This window comes from Dermochelys coriacea, chromosome 11 (genome assembly GCF_009764565.3).
Source record: "Dermochelys coriacea isolate rDerCor1 chromosome 11, rDerCor1.pri.v4, whole genome shotgun sequence".
Lineage (NCBI taxonomy): Eukaryota > Metazoa > Chordata > Testudines > Dermochelyidae > Dermochelys > Dermochelys coriacea.
This window is the reverse complement of record NC_050078.2, coordinates 12,999,332-13,020,742: the sequence shown is the minus strand read 5'-3', so window position 1 is coordinate 13,020,742 and position 21,411 is coordinate 12,999,332. Positions and strand designations below refer to the sequence as shown.

At 41.1% G+C, this 21,411-nt stretch overlaps 1 protein-coding gene across 1 annotated transcript; it reads left to right on the top strand.

Moving 5' to 3' along the window:
- Positions 1-2,628: 2,628 nt before the first annotated feature.
- MUC13 (mucin 13, cell surface associated) lies at positions 2,629-21,411 on the top strand. The gene is made up of 10 exons (XM_038422012.2): positions 2,629-2,751; positions 4,578-4,684; positions 7,229-7,287; positions 8,451-8,620; positions 11,450-11,575; positions 12,823-12,937; positions 13,846-13,883; positions 17,324-17,411; positions 19,089-19,326; positions 20,857-21,411. Exons 1-10 carry the CDS (start codon positions 2,700-2,702, stop codon positions 20,905-20,907), a joined length of 1,044 nt encoding a protein of 347 aa, XP_038277940.2. The 5' UTR covers positions 2,629-2,699; the 3' UTR covers positions 20,908-21,411.

The following is a 21,411-nucleotide window of genomic DNA, read 5'->3' as shown; positions in this document are numbered from 1 at the left end:
AATTAACCCTGGTGGTTATGTATTCAGCCTATATGAAATTACACTTCTTTTCCATATTAACATTTGAATCAGTGGTGTGACCAGTGGACAAGAACAGCACATCTCCCAGTTGCTAAGGAATTTAAATTGCCATGTCATCTCTTTGCCTTTGCAAAGTTCAGACCCGATGGCGTTATACATTTACCATTTCCTTGTATTCTAAGATTTTGTTTCCTTTTTTCATAGGAACTAACTTTTCCACAGCTCCCACAACTACGACAAGTAAGCATGGAGAAATGGAAGGGATTGATCACTTGGGGGATTAAAAGTACCTGACCCATATAGGATGCTATGGAAAAAGAATTAGAATTAATAAATAATGATGATATAATTCTGAGCAGCCAGTTCAGTAGCTGGTGATACTAAAGGGACACTGCTAACTGGGAAGTTAGTAATTTACCAAAAGGAATTCAAAGTTGTTTCAAGTCCTACACCAGACCCTAAGCTCCTCAGCCAAATTCTGGGGTTTTACAATTGCATTTTCCTCTCCCTTCTTGCCATGTGAGACCCACACAAACAAGAAGGGAAGCAGTGACCTGACTATGCACAAAGTGTTCCTCTCTCCCTTTGCTGTGGGGAAGGCCCACACAGACAATATGGGAAACTAATTAAGGCCCTGCAACTTTAAGCATGTGATTACTCCCATTGCATTTATTTGGGACTATTCATATACTTAAGGTAAAACAAGTGCATAACCTTTGCAGGATCTGGGTCTTGTTGACTATACTGGACAACAGGGGACACTTATTTGACATAAAGAAAATAAATATCTTCCAAACCAGTAAAACTTTAAATTGCTCCCATACTCTGCCATATATATTTGATTATTTCTCCCCCGCCCCCTCGCTCTCCCAACATAATAGACTAAATCCCCCATTGGTGTGATTTTGTCTCACTCTCACAATGGAGTTACACTGACTTACTCCAGGGATGAATTTAGCCCAATATGTATATGTATACAGTAGGATAAATGTCACTTACATGTTAGCACATTGAAGGTTTACAGCAAATGGACAAGTACCTCACAACTCCCAGCAAGTTGAATAATATAATAGTCCGTGGGCCCAAACCTTGGTGCACAAATGCATGGGAATTCAATGACAAGTAATGGCAGGATCAGGTCCTGTGTCTATATAAATTTACCAGAATGTTGCAGTGGTGTTTGCATTTTAAGAATTGTTCAATCTTTTTCAGAACTACCTGTTACGACAGCACCCCCAGCTACAACAGGTAAGGAGGGTACCGAGAGGAATGGGATACATGTGAGGTTTTCAGTAAAGTTGCAAAGATACCTGCCTTCACCTTATTCTAGCAAAATTCCTGTAAGCTTCAATGGGAGTTTTGCTGGTGTAAAGACTGGATGGGTTTGGGAGCTTTATCTTTCATGAGTGAACGAAAAATAATTATTTTCACTCTGAGCAGAATATACGGCTTTCTGACAAATGCCTTAGGCCATCAGAAGGCATTAAGGGCTTATTCCTTTAAATTGCTGAGCATTCTGGCCCCAGTCGGGCAAATCACTTTTCCATGTGCTTGAAGTTTAAGCATGTGAATAGTCTATTGAAGGTAAACATGTGTTTATATGCTTTGCTGGATCAGAGCGGAGTGGTCTGCACCTGTAAGGATCTAATCTATAGCAATTAGAATTGAGACAAATAAAGACTTTGAGATTATCTTGGTTTCAGAGTAGCAGCCGTGTTAGTCTGTATTCGCAAAAAGAAAAGGCGTACTTGTGGCACCTTAGAGACTAACAAATTTATTTGTGCATAAGCTTTCGTGAGCTACAGATGAAGTGAGCTGTAGCTCACGAAAGCGTGTGCTCAAATAAATTTGTTAGTCTCTAAGGTGCCACAAGTACTCCTTTTCTTTTTGAGATTATCTTGTGATCTCCCGATACACCCGTACCATGTCTGATTTTGGAGATCACTAGATAATATCCTACTACCAATTATATACCATGTTACATGTTCAGAGTTCTAGATGTACACCAGGCAACTGATATATCTGTGATGTGGTCTTATTATACAATTGGTTTTCTTATCCACATTATACAGATGGTGAAATTGAGACACAAAAGGGCCTTGTTTTCCACTAGAAGTTTTTGTATCATTTGTCTAGGGCCAGTGCAGCTCCATGAGTGCTAGCAATAGTGGAAGCACTAGGTTAAGGCAGTGACGCAATGGTAAACTCTCTGTGCCGGTGCTGGATGCACAATGTAAAAAATCCTAAGGTATCTACAGGCAATGAGAATAAATAATTTTCCCAAGGGCTAATCATGAGTCCTTTTTGGCCTTGTTTGCTTAGAGGAAAACTTAACAGTTTAGAATTGATTGCATATCATGATTCATCTGTGGCCTTACTGTTGCATGCTGGGCCAGATCCTCAGCTAGTGTAAACAGGCATAGCTCCATGGAAGTCAATGGAGTTACACCAATTCACACCAGCTGAGGATTTGGCCTACTGTCATAAGGAATGTTTAAGTGTGTAACTCTTCTTGAGGCATGAATAGTTTAACAGGAGGAAAACTAAAAAGCTTCCATCCTCCTGGTCTAGTGCATTGTTCAGTTGTGTCAATATCTTTCCTCTTAGAAGCACCTCTGCCCTGTGCAAATAAACCATGTGGTAGCAGTGCTAAGTGTATTAACCTATATCAAGGTTATATGTGCCAGTGCCCATATGGATACTACTATACAACATCAAGATGTCAGGAAGGTGAGTTGCGTGAAGGTGATCTGTTTTCTTAATCCACTGCACAGACAATGGTGCATTTTCTATACTCATTCTAATTTTCTCAGTGAAAACGTACATGGTCTGGGCAAGTCTCCTCCGCTCTGACTCACACTGAGTAGTACTTTACTCTGCAAATAGTTCCCATTGGGTTGACCTGTTTTGCCTCCTCAAACATTATTGAAACAAAAGGATTTAACACACTAGAAAAAATTGCACTCTCACAGCGCTAAGTGTATGAAATAAATTGCGTGAAAAGCAGATGAAAATCCTGGGGTAAAGCTAATGTTTATGGCCAAAACTGTAAAAAAAACAGGTGCCAAAAATAGGCTTCTAAAAAAACGGCCTTATTTTCCAAACTGGTGAGCACCCACCAAGTCCTGTTGAAGTGGGACTGCATAGGAGCTGCTGGGTGCTCAGCATTTGGGGAAATTAGGCCTCTTACTTAGGTGCCTAAAGTCCATCTTTTCAAAGTTATTTAGGCACCTAGAGATGCAGATTGGCACCAAGTAGGATTTTCAGAAGTGCTTAAGCAGGTTAGGCACCTAACACCCATGATTTCAATCATTAGACACCTTTGGGCACCTCTAGACCTTTGAAAATCTGCCCCAAAATCCATATGTCATAGAATCATAGGACTGGAGGGGACCTCAAGAGGTCATCTAATCCAGTCCCCTGCACTCATGGCAGGACTAAGTATTACACAATCCCTGACAGTTATTTGTCTAACCTGCTCTTAAAAAATTTCCAATGATGGAGATTCCACAACCTCCCTTGGCAATTTATTCCAGTGCTTACCCACCCTGACAGTTGGAAAGTTTTTCCTAATGTCCAAACTAAGCCGCTCCTGCTGCAAATTAAGCCCATTGCTTCTTGTCCTATCCACTGAGGATAAGGTTAATTTTTCTTCCTCCTCCTTGTAACAACTTTTTATGTACTTGAAAAATGTTCCCTCTGAATCTTCAATTCCCTCTCCGTCCTCTCTTCTCCAGATTAAATAAACCTAGTTTTTTTCAATCTTCCCTCATAGGTCATGTTTTCTAGACCTTTAATGATTTTTGTTACTCTTCTCTGGACTTTATCCGGTTTGTCTACATCTTTCCTGAAATGTGGTGCCCAGAACTGGACACAATACTCCAGTTAAGGAGTAATCAGTGTGGAGTAGAATAGAAGAATTACTTCTCATGTACTGCTTACAACACTCCTGCTAATTCATCCCAGAATGATGTTTGCTTTTTTGGCAACAGTGTTACATTGTTCACTCATATTTAGCTTTTGATCCACTATCCAGATCATTTTGCATTTTAATCCTATCCTCCTAATCACTTTGAACCCCTCCCAGCTTGGTATCCTCTGCAAACTTTAAAAGTGTACTCTGTGTGCCATTATCTTCATCAGTGATTTAGATATTGAATAGAACCAAACCCAGAACTGATCCCTGGGGACCCCATGTCGACATCTACACACCCATTTATGAAAATCTTGGCTTATGCCATTAAATGCGGTAATACTTGGACATATTCTGTTTTTGTTTGCGTTGAACCACACTCATAGTTTAACATTATTTTAATAGAAAAACCACATCAGTTTCTCTTCCTTCCGTGCCCACTGATAGCAGGGTTTAACCCTTTTTTGATAAGGGTTGGTTAAGTGAATACTTATCCCTTCCTGTCTCCTCCAATAGAAGAAAATTAGCAACTATGGATCCTATGCAGAGTTGCTTCCCATCTCTAAAACATGGATAACCCACCTTGTAACTCTGTTTATTACAAATGTAGTGTAATGAATTAATGTCTCTGCTTTATTTTTAGGAAAAGTATTCCCTGGACAGTTGACATTGAAAATACCGTATACCGACAGCATGGCAAATGAAAACGCTCTAAAGTATAAGGAATTATACAAAAATGTCACAGATTTTGTGAGTCATTTAAAAAAATTCTTCCATATATATTTAATCTTGAGATCTGCTTCCTGGAAGGAGATATGTGCAGGAAGATATGGGGCCTCAAAGTGGTGTCTGGTCAGCATAACTTACACCTTCCTCTACCTCCGTCACGAGATATGCTACATCAGTCTAGACTCCTTTACATGACAGCCAAATTCTACCCTCAGAGATGTACAGACATCATTCCTGCTGAAGTCAGTGGAAGTTGCATGTATGTGTCAGAGATCAGAATTTGCCCCTAATTTGCTTACTTGCTTTTCTTATTAAAAAGTCCCATAGAATGTAAAACAAACAGATCCTATGACAGGGTGCTATCTCTTTAAGAGAAAGGCAGGTTGGATACCCTCTCCAAGGTATTAAAGAAGAGTTGGTGCAGGGAATGCAGTCTGGGGGCAGGCTGTGGTGAAGACAGGGCCTAGAGGCGTATAAGAAACTGAGTTTGACAGTACAGGTTGTGCCTGAAGTATTGTTCTCTTTCTTTCATAGATAAGAACCCAAGATTTGGCCTTGTATACTAGAGCTGGCCAACAAATGGGATTTCTGTCACACAGGAAATTCCAAGTGTGCAAGATTTTGTTTTGTTCCAAATCGGATCAAAACGTCGAACTTCAAAATTTCCAATGAAAGGGAAAATTCCCATTTGGGAACATATCAATGCTCCTGGCACCTGTCCCAGGTCTCCCTGTCCCTTGCACTGCTTCTTTCTGCCAGCTGACTTAAGATGGCAGGGAGGTGGAGGGAGAAACCCCCAAACAGGCGACAGGAGGAAGTCTGAGGCAGAGAGGGAACCCCCCAGGCTGATAGAAGGGAAAACTCCATCACCACCTCCACTTTTTCCGTTGCAGCTTTCATAGAAATCGACATGTTCCTGCAAAACATTTAAATTTTTTGACAAAACAGCATTTTTTGCTGGAAAACTGTTCAACTGGAAATTTGCTGACCAGCCTCTATTGTGTACCTTGAATCTGTACAATTTTAAAGCTCTGGGAACCTGTATTCTAAGGCTGCTGTATCTGCACCCTTTTTTTAATTCGAATGTTTCTACAAGGAGGGTGGACGAATACATATTCATTTTCTTATTACAAATTCTGTACTTTTTTTAGGCCTCATGCCTTGGTTGGAATAACTTGTACATCATAGTAAACATGATCCTACTCAGTGATAACTCTTTGAACATCATCAGCAGATTTGGGACAGTAATTGTCATTAATAAGAGTAAAAGTAGGTTACAGTTTTATACGGGAAAATGTATTCCTACCATATGAGCATAAGTAAAGGCCAGCATTTTCAGACATTGGTGCCTAAAGTTTAGATGTCTAAATATGGATTTAGGCACCTAAATAAGAGTCCTAATTTCTGTTCCATAAATAGATGAATAGTATGAATGAGGGGAATGTTAAATACCATGTGCTTTTGTATAAACATTGAATGAAATCTTGGAACATCTGTCCTGGGGAAGTAGAATATACTGGGTGATTATACTAATGTCCTTTAATGGACTATGATGATGGATTTGCTCATCATAAGAGTTGCTTCTTGGTGCCCCATGTGGCACTGATTGGTGAAGGGAGGGGAGATCTTCCCCTCCTGCTAAGAAACCTGTGTGAAGAGATCTAGGAACAGAAGCCACTATGAGTTTCCCATTGTGGGATTTCCCCTGGGTACTTCAGCCAGAGAGATGGAATCTATGTATGAGTGTGCCCGCACACACACATCCTTGTGCCATAAGAAGGGGGCTCAGCCACTAAACCTCCCAGAGTCACATGAATATCTGTGATCTGCTGGAGGAACAGGAACATCTGTGGGCGGATGTGCTTCCCCACCATCTCCTGGGCTCACTCTCCTGCACATGCTCTCTAGCTGTGAGCCTCCACTGGACTGTGCTACCAAGGATTCCTCCATTATCCAATGCTTCTGAGAAACCTCCCCCTACCTTATGCAGTGGAGGGGGGGGGGAAGCTCCAGTGCACACGTTTGAGGGCTAGATGGAGAGGAGGTGGAGGCACAGAAAAGTTACCACGGCTTGAGACTCCACTCACCGTTCACAGCTTGCCAAGGGGGCAGGGAGGGAAATGATGTTCGTCCTGAGCCCACCCCACTGTCTCTGTCCCTGGTCTGCTTCCTTACCATGGATATCAGAAGCCCAAGGATGCCCCTCCATAGTGTCGTGGGGAACAGGGCTTTGGTTCCGCTGGGGAGGCTGAGTCCCCCTCCCCCTCTGTCCACGCTGGATGTGGAAGATCTATGCATAGAGGCATCCTTTTAAATGTGGAGCCTGGGAGGATGGTGCCCCCTACAGAGTCTGTATGTAGTGGTCATTTATTATTATACTCAATTTTATGGGCCTAAGAGCTCTCTTAGGAATCAGTAGGAATTTGCCTGGACATTGCATGGGGAGCTCTGGGCCTTTAATTTCCCTAACTGGCTCTGAGAGAGATGAACCCCCCAAATTTCCCTTGGCTATTTTGTTCTGTGGTCTGATAAAGGTATAAACCAAATTCATTTTATCTTTCATAGTTCAACACAACTTTCAAAAATAAGACAGACTATGGAGAGACAATAATTGTGAATATAAAGTAAGTTCAGCAGCTCCTGTGTTTGTGATCTCTCTTTGTGTACATAGTATAGACACAGAATGCATCGCTCACATTGCTTTCTTAGTTTGCCCCAACTTATATATACTGTCAATCCTCATTTAATCAAATTAGATGAGCAATATGAAATGAACTCAGCTAAACGAGGTTTCAGATCAGTGAGGACTTCTTGCTTTTGGGAATGTGTCCCACTTTGGAAAATACACATTTTAACATCAGAAGTTTCAGACTCATCCTGTGTGTAGGGTGAGCTGAGATAATACCTCTTGATGCACAGTAGAACTCCCACTAGTAACAATGGGAGTTTTGCAAAAATACTGAGAGTAGAATATGGTATTGATGTGGTACATAAATGTTTAGGGCCAGATTCCAAGAGCTTAACTTATGCTGAGTAGCACTTTACTCCATAGGTATTCCCATTGATAATAGCCAATGGGGTAAGACAAACATGGCATGACCCTGTTCATCATGAATATAGGTATCAGAATCTGGCCCTTAGTAAAGTTACTATTGTATTCAGCAGCATTAAGAGGGAAAAATGTTTGGGGCACATTTAGGACCACTCTGACTTCAGTCTTTTACTTATTTGTTCATGTACATATGTACTGAACACAATGTGCAAAAATTGCTTGGGCAATTGTACACCCATGTTATTTGAAAATCTGGCTATTGAAAGTGTAATGATCAGGGTTAAGAATGATAACCTCATCACGACAGAGACTGGATGCCTCAAGGAGTTACTAAGTAGGATAGAGCATCGTAAGCCTCTTGGTTACCAGTTGACGTGAGATCCAGGTTGGTGCAAATAACCAGTAGTCAGTGAATTTGTGATCTCAGTCTAATTTCTAGTGAGAAAATGACCATTTAATAAAATCCTATTGCAACTCATTTGCATTCATTGGCTCACTTGTTGGCATAGCAGAGACTAAAGAATGGGATGTGGAGACTGAATGATCTTCACCCCCTCAAGATGTTATCGCCGGATGAGAACCAAGAGGCACTGCACAGTAGTATAATGTGTCTGTGGGCAAATCTGCTCTTACTGCCTATGATATGCCTGTGTGATTGATTATACAAATCTGTTGTTAAAGTAAATGTGGTTTTTATGGTACTTTCTACAATTACACTAGATACTTATTTTTCAGACAAAGTTCAGCAAAATCTAAAATACAGAATAAAGCGGAGACCAGTGGAACTACTGTGACAGTAATCAACATGTTTGAAGTGACCACAAAATTAAAGGCTAGTGATGTTGCTAGCCTCATAAGAGAAGCAATGAAAGGCAATTCCTATTTCAGTAATGATAGCTATCAAGGTAAGTACTACACTAAGAACACTGGCTGAGATTTTCCAAGCTGATGAGGACAAAGCTCTTTGAAACATACCCCCCATTAATTTTAATGAGTTATGTCTAAATCCCCTAATCTACTTTGAAACCTCAACCATTCATTGTAACTTTTTGTCTTTTTGAGACACAGACAATATCATATTTGTATTTGGGAATAGAAGAGAAATATTCATTTCCAAAATGAATGTTTTTCTGAATGTTACAGTTTATGTAGCTAATGGGAGTATTATTATTTATTATTTGTATTGTCATAGCACTTAGGAGTCCCAGTCATGGACCAGGAATCCATTGTACCAGGTGCGGGACAAACACAGAATAAAGTCCCTTTCTTTACACAGGACAAAAATAAAAGAAATATGACTCCTGTATTTCTGAGTATAAGACAATCTCTTATTGGCGAGTGAATAAGGAAAATTTCTTATTGTCTGATTATTCATAATTGTCCAGTAGGTGGGTTTCTTACCCCATTCTCGGAAGCATCTGGTATTGGCCACATTTAGGTCAGCATCCCTATTTAGGAAAATATTTAAGAAAATGCTTAACTTAAGCATGTGCTTAAGTGTTTTCTGAATAGCGATGGATTAAGCACATGCTTGAGCACTTTCCTGAACTGGGGCCACAGTGACGAGATGTCTCACCAGTGTAATCCAGTATGGAAATTCTTACATTACTAAAACAACCAACTCTTGCAGGAAAAATGCATTAATGCTTAGAGCTGAACATCCTTTGTTATATTTTGCACTTTCTCTACTATTTCCTGCAAAAGTATCATTAATTAAAAATAAGCAGAAGCTGGGACCAGTCAAAAAACGTTGACATTTTTCAAGGAAAAACAAGCACAAGATATTTTTTTTCTAAAATGTTCATGAAAAATGTTCACATTTTTAACCAACTCTAGCAAAAATAAAACTTGCACACCAGTGCCCTGATCCTGCACTTAGCTCCATGCAAATGGACACCTGTGTTCATGCAGAACTTGTGATGGGAGCAGGGCCTTAGGGCTCATTTGTACAAATGCCAAATCCCTTTGTCCTTAGCCAATAAAGCATGAACACTTTAACTTTAAGCACATGAATAATTCCATTGAGTTCAGTGGGACTATTTTTGTGCTTTATTGCCTTGCTAAAACAAGGCCAGCATATTTACCCCAGTTTCAGAGTAGCAGCCGTGTTAGTCTGTATTCGCAAAAAGAAAAGGAGGACTTGTGGCACCTTAGAGACGAACAAATTTATTTGAGCATAAGCTTTCATGAGCTACAGCTTACTTCATCGGATGCATTCAGTGGAAAATACAGTGGGGAGATTTATATACATAGAGAACATAAAACAATGGGTGTTACCATACACACTGTAACGAGAGTGATCACTTAAGGTGAGCTATTACCAGCAGGAGAGCAGGGGGGGGACCTTTTGTAGTGATAATCAAGGTGGGCCATATACCCAGTAATACTATTCACATGCTTAAAGTTAAGCATGTGCTTAAGTGCTTTGATAGATCAAGGTCAGATCACTGAGGACCTTGCAGGATTAAGCCCATAGTTAGGAACTGAGATGAATCTTTTGTTGAAAATTTGGGGGAGGGCTCAGAGGATGACCTAGTATGTGACTCAATTTTGCCTGAATTACAATAGCTTTGAACTCCTTGTGAGTCATGGTGGATTAAGATTGCTTTGTAAAACTGAATCTTTAAAATCTACAACTCAGTCACTTCTATTTATAGTTAATTATTAAATAATTTAAGATGCCTAATTATCTTCTCAAGAAGATTCCTTCTGTGCACGGGGTGTCTGAGCACTCTCAGTGCTGTAACAGCAAGTTTGATTTCTGAAGTTTGAGTTGGACAGAATATTTTATGCTAGTCTTTTTTTTTTTTGAGGATGTAACATGCTAAATGGAAAAATTAAACTAAGATGTAAGCAGTGCTTTATTAGTGCCATTTACTCATTTTTCATCACATAACTGTGCAAATCAAACAAAGCCATAGCTTTTGGAACCAACTTGAAACAAAATCCTGATGGATTTATTTTCAAAGTATCATTTTGAGATTTATTTTCCTGAATCAATTTTAAATAATTTAGAAATATAGAAATTGCTATGCTAGTTCAGACATCAAGTGAACCTAATGTCTCTGCATGGTCAGTACCAAATGCCTCAGAAAAAGGTAGAACAACCTCCATAGTGGAAATTATTGAATAACCCATCCACAGGGGAAATTTTTTCTAACCCCAATCAATTATAGAGCTCCTCTCCTATTCTGAGCTTCTATCCCAATTTCAATATATAAATTGAACACTGTATGACATATTACATATAAGCCTGGATCCTGCAAATACTTACATGTATGCTCAGCTTTACATCCATCAGTCGTCTCCACTAAAGCGCAACTCCCTGTATGGGAGGGCAGGGGGTGGAATGCATGTTTTTTAAAGGGGCTAAGGGAAGAAACTTTCACAAGAGTTCTTTGTTAAAGTATTGGCAGAACTTCTTTCTGGATCGCATTGGGGAAGGTTAGGCTGCTGGGAGACAAATCAGGCCAGTTGTAGGCAGGGAGAGTTGAGAGATCAGTATCTGTGAAGGGAATGGTTCAGTTGCTGGGAAGGTCATCAATACTGTAAAGGTTAATTCAAGATGACGGAGGGTATTTGTACCCTAAATATAGCTTAAAATTGAATTCAGAAATACTAACTATACAGTACATAGGCTATTAAGGCAGGCACACTACTTTGTATTAAAGGCTACTGCTAATTATAGATTTTACTTTATGATCAGTCTTTGAAATATTTCATTTTGTTTTTAGAACTTCCACAATGTGCTATTTATGGCTGTGATGCGGCAACTACTAATTGTGTGGAAAATGATGGAGTAAAGTGTGAATGTAAATCAGGATTGTCTAAGAAGAACAAAGAAGAAAAAACCTGTTCAGGTCAGAGCTTTATAACCATTATAAGCTCTTATAATGGGTTGTGCTTTCCTCTCCCCGCCTTCATTTCCCCTTGGTTGCACTCTGTGTCAGCACCATTTGAGAAGAAGGGAATCTTCTCAGGTGCTGAGCATCTGCAGCTCTGAAAATCGGGCACTGAAGCCCTGATGAAATAGTGGTCTTAAGCAGGTGCTTCATTTTAATCACGAGTCATTCCATTCCAATTTAGCAACGCTTTTAAGCATATGACTAATTTAAACCATCTGAGTATTGTGATTGAAATCACAGTATTGGCACCACATAGCCAACTGAGTATTGGGTAGATAATCTATTCTCCTTGCAAACGGTTCAGGAGACAATCCACCAGGACTGCTGGGATTGAAAAAATCTGGAGCCTGACCGTGCATACCAGCGGTTTACAAATAGCAGGTCTTTGTTATTTGACAGGACCTATTGAAGAAAATATTGTCTCTTACTAGCATGCCTGTAGGACTCAGTGTTATTATTTTCCCTGACAGTTTGCAGATTTTCTTGGGGCCTATGAGGTTTGCCCATTGCCTCACCATGACCCAGAGCTAGCCAGCAGCCCAGCTACCCCTAATCCCCTTTCTAGGATTCAGCTGCCCTGCTGCCCACTGGGTTTTAGGGTTGGTATTGTGACAGTAATGCACAAGACAGCATTGCCAACCCTAAGCATTCAACAATCATGAGGGGATTTCAGAAGATAAGAAATTTGGGGTTCTTATTTGTCTTTTGCTTTTGGAGCCTTTACCAGACAGTCAGTTCATGTTTTCAAGCCTTTTTCCGTAATCATGAGTGCTAGAAACATGCTTTATTAGCTGAGATTCTCACATAATTAATTGGTTCTAAGAGCTGAGGCTTTAAGAAAAACACAAAATCTTGGAAAAATTCATGATAAAATCACAAGAGTTGGCAAGGCCACAGACTGGTGGGAACCAAGCAATGATACTTTTTCTTCTGCTATTGTGCCTGTATTTAAGTTTCTTTTCTGTGTGTGTATTTCTATTAAAAGATCGTTCTGTAGCCCTTAAACACATAACATAGCACAGAGGCAAATCAGAATTCTGTGAGTTGTAAGGGGACAGGAAAAAACCAGGTGTATTTTGCCACCTTCTTTGTTAACTGAAAATGTAAATATTTGCATATTGAAATATTAAGCCTCTATATCAGAATATCCATTTCCAGACTGTCTTTAAAACAACTCTCATTTTTTTCCATTGAAAATGTAGATTGTAATAACGCATGTTCTGAAGAAAATCACATGCATTGTGTTACGGGTAAAAACAGCGCCCCAGTTTGCCAATGTCTTCCTAATTTCAAAAACAAAGATGGAAACTGCGTGGAGTGAGTACTCAGTTACTTCCTTTGTTCTATCAAGATAAGGCAACACGGTATTTAAAACAGGATGGAGTTGACAATATTGCTTTTAGAATCACAGCCCTAAACTGCACAAATTAAATGACATTAAGTAACCAACAAAGACTGAGCTATACTGTTTCAAATTCATGGCAGAACTTCCATTGAGGTCCAGGGGAAGCACATATGCTGACCAGTATAAGTCCTATGATATTTTGCTTGGGTTTCCCTCTAGAGATGCTTCCTCCAGGACAGGGTTGAAACTATTACTGGAGTAGTGTGGGGAAGCTATGCTACTACCCAGGCTGTACCTCTGGATAAACAGAGAACTTCTTCATTCTCTGTCAATCCAGCTGTTCCTATGACAGTTACATTCACCAGCAAAATTAATTCTGACACTAGCATAAGTTTTATTTCAAAATGGTAGCATTAGGATGAAAAGTGAGGAGCTGTCGGCACTCAGGTGCCCAAGAAAGACTATGACACACAAAGGCCAAGTTTTTCAGAAGTGGCTAGTGACTGTGAGTGCCTCCATTTTGGGCACCGATCTTGAAACACCTATGGCGGCTTGATTTTCATAGATGGGTGCTCAGCACATTCTGAAAATTAGCCCCTTTTAAGGTGTATCAAGTTGGGCACTTCAAAAATGGAGACATCCAAAATCACTAGTCATGTCTGAAAATCTTGGACAAAGAAATTTTAGTTTAGAAAGGAAATTGGTGTTCCTCAACTGTTTCTTCTCACCCAAATCACCACAGAGAAACTACATAGATTTAGGGATAAGATCACAAAGATGAAACCCATCAACAAGAGGTGGTGGGTGGCGTGTTCCATTGTTTCATGACCATCTACTGAACAGCATGAACTCAATTTCCATTTCTTTTACTATCGTTTAGGTGTGATGTGGGCTACTCTGGAGTAAACTGTAGCAACAGTGAGTACAAGAGTTTCTGATGTTTACTTATAGGAAAGATTTCCAGCAATGTTTTACCTGCGGAGCAGACCCTGCAATAGTAGAGTGAGCATTAGTAGCATATGGAGATGCAAACACACCATGTTAACAACAACACGATGTTAGGGAAGGATGAGTTAAAAAGCGTGAGTCCTGTAGCCATGTGGCAGGAACCATTATAGACTTTAAGGCCAGAAGAAACCATTAGATTATCTAGTTTGATCTCCTTCTGGCCATAGAACACAGGCTATCGAATTGCATCTAATTATGCCTGCGTTGAGCCCAATAACTTGTCTTTGGCTAGAGCACGTCTTTCAGAAAACCATCCAGTCTTGATCTGAAGGCATCAAGAGATGGCGAATCCACCACTTCCCTTGGTAGTTAATTTGTTCCAGTGATTAATCATCCTTCATGCCTTTTTTCTAGTTTGAATTTGACTAGCTTTAAGTTCATCCACTGGTTCTCATCAGACCTTTCTCTGCTACATTAAAGTGCCATTTAGTACCCCATATTTTCTCCTCAGGAAGGTATTTATACACTATGATTAAGTCACCTCTTGATCTTCTTTTTGATAGCTGAACAGATTGAGCTCCTTCATTCTTGTGAGTTTTATCTGCAAACTCTCCAATTTTTCAACATCTTACAGGATAGGAAAAGATTGTTGAGAGAAATATCCCCCTCATCCCTCTTGGGGGTTGTGCCTACAGTATCATCCTGTGTAGAGAGAAGTTTGCTGAAGAACTTGACACTTATGACTGTTTAATCACGGTGTCTGGCTGGGATCTAATTCAGTGCAGGGTGCATTTGTATGTGAATGTTTCAACTCCTCTTACCCCCACTGTATTCTTAAATTGGTATATGTTTAACCTGTGTGTGTATTCAACTCTAAGACCTCAAAACCTTTGCATGTTTTGCCTGAAAGTTTTTAGGGAAATGGCTAATAATAGTTTTAACACAGCACAGAGAAGCTGGCCAGGCATAAGCATAAGTTATAAGAGGAAGAAATTTTTGACCCTGTTAAATGCTCTGCATGTATTTTATTAAGAAGGCTTTTGGATTTTACTTCTAATGCTTTTTCTAAAACAATTTAAGAAAACCAATTGCTTAAAATATGCACAAATGCAACAGCAAGGTTATGAATTTAAAGACAATCTTGGGAAATTCTAACAATAAAATTCAGAGGGCAACATCAACTCACCCGCATACCATATGGTGTCTCTCAAAGATATACATTTAACAGACTAACTCATGATCCAAAATAGTACAGCATTACTAGTACTAAAGGTTGTGTGGGCAAAGTGATAATCTCAATTATACCTCTTCACCTCCTCCCCACTATCTTCAGAGTAAACCTTTAGAGATGCTTTGTACCCTCATTTCCTACAGTGTAGCTGCACAGAGCTAAGTGATTGGATTTTAGTAGGCAACTGCATTAATAATGTGCAAGAGGAAATGGAATCCAGTTCACTCTCTCTGAGGACAGATCTACACTACCGCTTAAGTTGATCTCACTTACGTCGCTCAAGGGATTGAAAAAGCCACCTTCCTGAGTGAAGCAAGTTACAACGACCTAAGTGCTGTTCACACCGATGCTATGTCGGCAGGAGATGTTCTCCCGCTGACATAGCTTCCACCACTCATGGAGATGGAATAATTATGCCAACAGGAGAGCACTCTCCCGTCAGCATAGAGTGTCTTCACTAGATGCACTACAGGGGCACTGCTGCACTGATGTAGCACTCCTAGTGTAGATCTGCCCTCAATTGTGTTGACTCTGCAGGAGTAAAGAGCAATGAAAGGTTATTTTACTCACCAAAGTTAGCAATTAAGTTTCTGATTACTCTATCTTAAAGCAGAAACTGAAGCGGCAGCATTATGGAGTTGTGCAAATGTAGTTTGCTTAATTCCATGTGGATTTTTCTTAAAACTCCTCCACACTGTAGATGCAGAGAAAACATAGCTGGAGCACCATGGCATTGGGCAATAAATTTTTCTTTATTCCACAGTGCTTCAGGCAATTACACAACTAAAAGCATCAGAAAAACGTCATCCTAAGCAAGTGTAAAAGAGAACTTCCCTTCTGAAATTTCCTCCCCAGATTGATCAAATCAATGATTCTTGACTCAGGAGTTCATAGTGCTGTCACAAACTTTAATCTACAGAACAGCCCTATGAGGTCAGTATGAGCCCTATTTTATAGAAAGACAGTTGAGGCAGAGTGTGTTTAAATGATTTGCCCTGGTCATATAAGAAATCTGTAGCAGAGCTGGGAATTAAACCCAGGCCTTCTGGCTCATACTTGCACCACAAGCCCATCCTTCCTCCCCTGTGAAGAGATAAACATTTAAAAGTTCAGAGCATACCTAGTTGGAACTTTCCTTCATGCTCCACCCCCCAAAACAATTGAACGAAAACAATTTTTTAGGGAGGGTAGATGAGGGCTTTGGGAAAACTGGGGCAGGGGTGGGGGGTTGTTTTGTTTTCACAAAAAAAATTTGGAAAATAGCAGCCAGTCAGGAGGAAAAATTCATTTTTTCCCACCCTTCCATCAGTTGTAACTGTACAAAGGGATTTTCTCCAATTTTCCAAAAACTCCAGCCTTTGACTGAGAGCAAACAGGTGACATTTCAGTACAAAAAGAAAATATGTCAGTGAAGCACAAGCAAATGTAAATAGGAGGTTGCAATCGAGGTTAATTTGCAACCTTAGGCATTGAGCCTGCACTGGGGTCTGCTGGAATGGAACATGTGCTGAGGATCATTTACTTCAAGAGAACTCTTCACCCATGCAAGGGTCTTTACTAGCAGAGCCTAATGCAGGAGCAGGAGTTTGCTGATGGCAAGTGTAACCCACCGGTGAGAGTTAAAGAGTCTCCCCCTACCCCGTGCAGATCCACAGAGGATATGAGTTGTTATAATCCCTACATGTACAGGTTTAGCTCTTTAGTTCGAGCTGTAGTAGCTTATACTTTTAGCTCTGAAGGTTCCTAGTTCAATCCCCAGTGTGTGTTGGCCAAGATAAAATGGCAGATGTCATGTCAGTGGGGGTGATCCAGGATTCAAACTGCTATGGGCCTCAGATGCTTTGGATGAGCTTCCTTTGAGCTGAGAAAGTATGTAACCCACTGGTGAGTGGGTGTTATGGGGTCCCGCTCTGCAGATTCACAGTGGATATGAGGTGTTACAGTTCTCTCTGAGCTTCAGTTCAAACTATAGTAGCTTATGCTTTTAGCTCTGGAGCAGATGGGTTCAATCCATGATGGTGGCCATCTCATAAGCACTGCCCCAAGAATAACAGCATGAAAGACAGATACGTTTTGACGGTACAGAATCTATTTTGCTCCAAAATATATTCTTATTATAGTAAAGGAGAGGTTCCCTTGTATATCATGTTTGCTATGAATTTTTAATCTCTCTTTTCAGATTCCTTGTTGATCCTTATTATTGTGGCTGTCCTATGTGGGGCTCTGATCCTGGGCTTAACTGCAGGACTCATTTTCACTTCAGTGAGGTACAACTAGTTGCTTGCTAGGCACTTAAACACAAGGGAGATTGCTAAACTCTACAGAGTGAGCTAGTTTCAAAAAGAGGGGCCAGATTTTTAAAGCTGCCAATGCAATTGTCTCTCTATTTGGGACACATCGTTATCACCATTTTGCATGAAGGTTAGGTATTTGTCCCTGTGAATGTGTTCCTCTAATAGTTTGTGTGCTGTCATGAGAAATGTGTGCTCACATTGTTGAGAATCTGGCCCTGGGTGTCTGTTTCCAAAATACGCAGATATGGCTGAAATGTACCCCCTCCCCCTGCTTAAAGCCTCTAAATTCATATCTCTGCCACAACACACACGAAGGGAGGTCAGACTCCACCCCTTGAGCCCAGGGACAGACTGTGGAGCTCAAGTTCAGCGCCTCTGTGGTCCTCCTTGGCCACGTGTGTTGCTCCCTGTCCAGGTTTTCCTGGGATCATCCCTTTTTTTGAGGTAACTGTTGTGGGAAATCTGTAAGTCTTCTTGGGAGAGTAAAAGTCCCAGGTTTTCTCAGAAAGTTTCTCAGGGATGCGGGCTGCATCTGCACTGAGCCCCAGTGGGCAGCCAGGGCTGGCAGGTGGGAAGCCAATGAGGGTGAGCTCCAGGAGGTGGGACAGGACTGGCTGCAGGGGCAACTCATGGTTGAGAGACAGGGAGTGGCAATAACAAGAAGGCTGGGGTGCTGCAGGGCCAATCTGCCCTTAAGCAAGTCACCAGGTAGGCAACAGGGGACCAACCCAGGGTGTCCAGCAACAGGGGCTGGGGTCATGGGCTCAGAGCAGCAGAAGGTGGGGCTATAGCCTAGGTGCTTGAGGCCGTAGGAAGAAGAGGGGCTGGGGTGGGCCTGGCTTGGGGGCTGCAGGTTCCTCACCCTGGCATGGGTGGCAGAGGGAGGTGGTCCTGTTGCACTGTGCTCTGGCACGATAGTGGGGTAGTTGGGTCTCTGGCATGTAATTAATAGGCATGTTGCAGTTTTCTATACCTCAGAGGTGGCAACCCCATCAGCCACTATTCCAGCCTATGGGCTGGAATGACAACAGCTGTCTCTGCATCTTTTATCTGAGGTTCCTAGCCACTAGATCTGCTTAAGCTTAAACCCAATGGCCCCTTTCTCAGCCCATGCTCCCCTGTGCACTGGCCTATTCTGAATTGCCATGGAGCCTATGATCCTCCTAAGCAGGGGGTATGGAGGCCACTCAAGCATAGTCACTCTACCCTTGCCCACTCCTGGAGGAATACAATGTGGCATTTGCAGGGTGGAGGATCTTGATTGCATGTATGAAAGTAGCTTTTGTAATGGGTATAAATTAACATACCAGTTTGCATACACAGTTACAAGTGTAATTAGTGTTGTGTCAGGGAGAATTCCCTCTTCCCATGACAAAATAGAAAGGGACTTCTCTGATCTCTGTCCCTCCTGGCACCTTAAACCATATTAGTAATAAGAAGTTTTGGGGCTTGCTTTATAAACTGCGCTGTCTGGCCTTTGTAACAAGTGATGTCATAGCACGCAGCAGGTGCACCAATACTTACTCTCATTGCATATATCAAAAAGAGGGACAAGAGAGTGTGAAAAATAAGGAGGAGTGGAGGTTAAATGGATCAAGATACATCTAAAAAGTTAAGCCTTGGAAAAGATGCTTTTCTTTTTCATTAAAGAGCAAATAAAAGGCAAAAAAATCCAGAGAAGAGTCATTTGCTGAAAGAGGACTATTCAGATAACAGAGAAACACCTGGACGTCCTTCTGCCATCAAGCCTGCTGCAAATGATAAAATCTTTCCCACAATCCAGACTAGAAATGCTAGTCAAGTGAACCAAGGGTTTGAGATAAGCAACCCTTATGAGATGGGAACACCAACAATGAGACTTCCTGAGAGGGATTATGATGATTATGAGGTAGGTGATTCATACATGACTAAGAGAAAGTATATTTTAACCCTAATAATGTAGGGAAAGGGTGAGATCCTCACCTCCACTCCAGCCCCTTCATAGTGGGTAAAAGGGATGGAGTGGTGGGTCTGAAAGCCCTTGATCAAGCCCTGGAAACATCCCCTATCACAGGAGCTGAAGAAGACAGCTGTAGGCTGCCTTCTGAGGACCCCCTTAAAAGCCTGGATGCCTTTGTGCTGTGGATAGAGCTGCAGGGGTGGGAAAGGGTGTCATGGGGGAGGCCACAGCATGCAGTGCTGCTGCCCAGGGAGGCTGCTGAAACTTAGACAAGCTCTCAGAACTGTCTAATTTATACTGGGAGCCACTCTAGCCCCCCAGAGCAGCCCAGGTTTTGGAGGGCGTGAAGGGGGCTTAAAGGGCCATAAGAAGCATAACAGAGAACTTCACCCATTGCTTTAACACTGCACAGGGGAGCCCAACAAGCATAGACATGTTATGCTAGAGGGTGTTTTCTGACACACTGGGATGCACTGCCTGGATTTTATTCAGAAGCATTTTGGCTCTTTATACTCAGCAATAGAACTGCGGTGCACTGTGGTGTGGCACTTGGTGTGGCAGTTTTAATCGCATTAAGAACATAGCAATCAATAAAAGTCATGTGCTATATCCTGCGTGTGCCCCATAAATAACACATCGATAGTACAGGCAGATGTGTGATTTCAGAGATTTCAGAAGTGAGCTGTAGCTCACGAAAGCTTATGCTCAAATAAATTTGTTAGTCTCTAAGGTGCCACTAGTACTCCTTTTCTCTATGCTTTGTGTGTCATTTTCCTCCCTTCCCGCCCCCACCCTAATAACTTATATCAAATGTTAATTTTCCCAGGTTTTAGATTTTTTTCCATCAAATTCAATTTCATTTGGAGCCTTGCAATCCTTGAACATTTTTACACACACACACACACCCCTTTTAGGGGAAAAAGTGTTTTTTAAATGTTTGGCATCCCAATTTTGCAGTCCTGGATTAGGGAAAACACCCACATGAAGTGACTGGGAGTTTTGTCTGGATACAGAGTGCAGAATTGGACCTTGAATATTCAAAGCCTTTTAAAAAAGTATTTTAGATCCACCTCAGTAAGGGCCTGATGCAGCAAACTGTCCATATTTAGTAAAGAACTTGTACAAGGGCTTTAATTTTAAGTGCATGTTTGTGCTGAATTGAGGCCTAATCCCTGAATCCGAGAAACATGGTAAATTTTACGTGGTGTAATATACAAAAACTGCTGATAAAAAGGAACTAATTACTTCAGGTAACAAACACTTGATCTGATTTAGCCAAATAGTGATTTTGTCAGAATTTCCTCGCTGATCAAGATTAACTTTTCACTGATGGAAACATATCTTGAAAAATAATTGCCCCAAAACTCTCTGTTTTCCATCAAAGCTCAAGTTAGGCTGTGGAAGGGCTACTGCAGTAGAACACATGAACACTGAACTGTATTTTCTGTCCCATCAACTTGTTCATATTGCTTTGTCTAGTATGAAATGTCATCAAAGATTGATGGCTTCAGGCTTCAGCGCAGATACTGAATTTAAGCAGAACAAGAGACCAGCAGCTTGAAGAGATATGAGAGCCATGACAACAGACCACAGTAGATGGGTTCTGCAGCTTCATCACCTACCAGAAGATTTTTGTTGGGTAGCAATTAGAATGCTTAAATTGACGACAAATTCTGTAGACAACTTTTTAAATGAATACAGCAATCTGAAGGAGACATCTGTATAACTAATCTGCTTAAATAAGTGAAAATTAAAATGGGGACAAGATTATTTAAGGACACTATGGGCTTGTAAATCACAGATTGTGTCTACACAAGATTTTTTCAGGAAGCCTCCCACCCATGCAGCTTTAGCAGTGGCAACCATAGTGGGAGAGCTAGCATATACAGGGCACCAGCATTTTAACTACTATGTTGTCTAACCCTATTCAGAGAAGGTCCAGATGACATGGTGATGACCGCCATCTGAGCTGGTCTGCACCAGCACTCTTGCCATTGCTACCACGGGCAAAGATGTGTTAACATCATGAAAAAC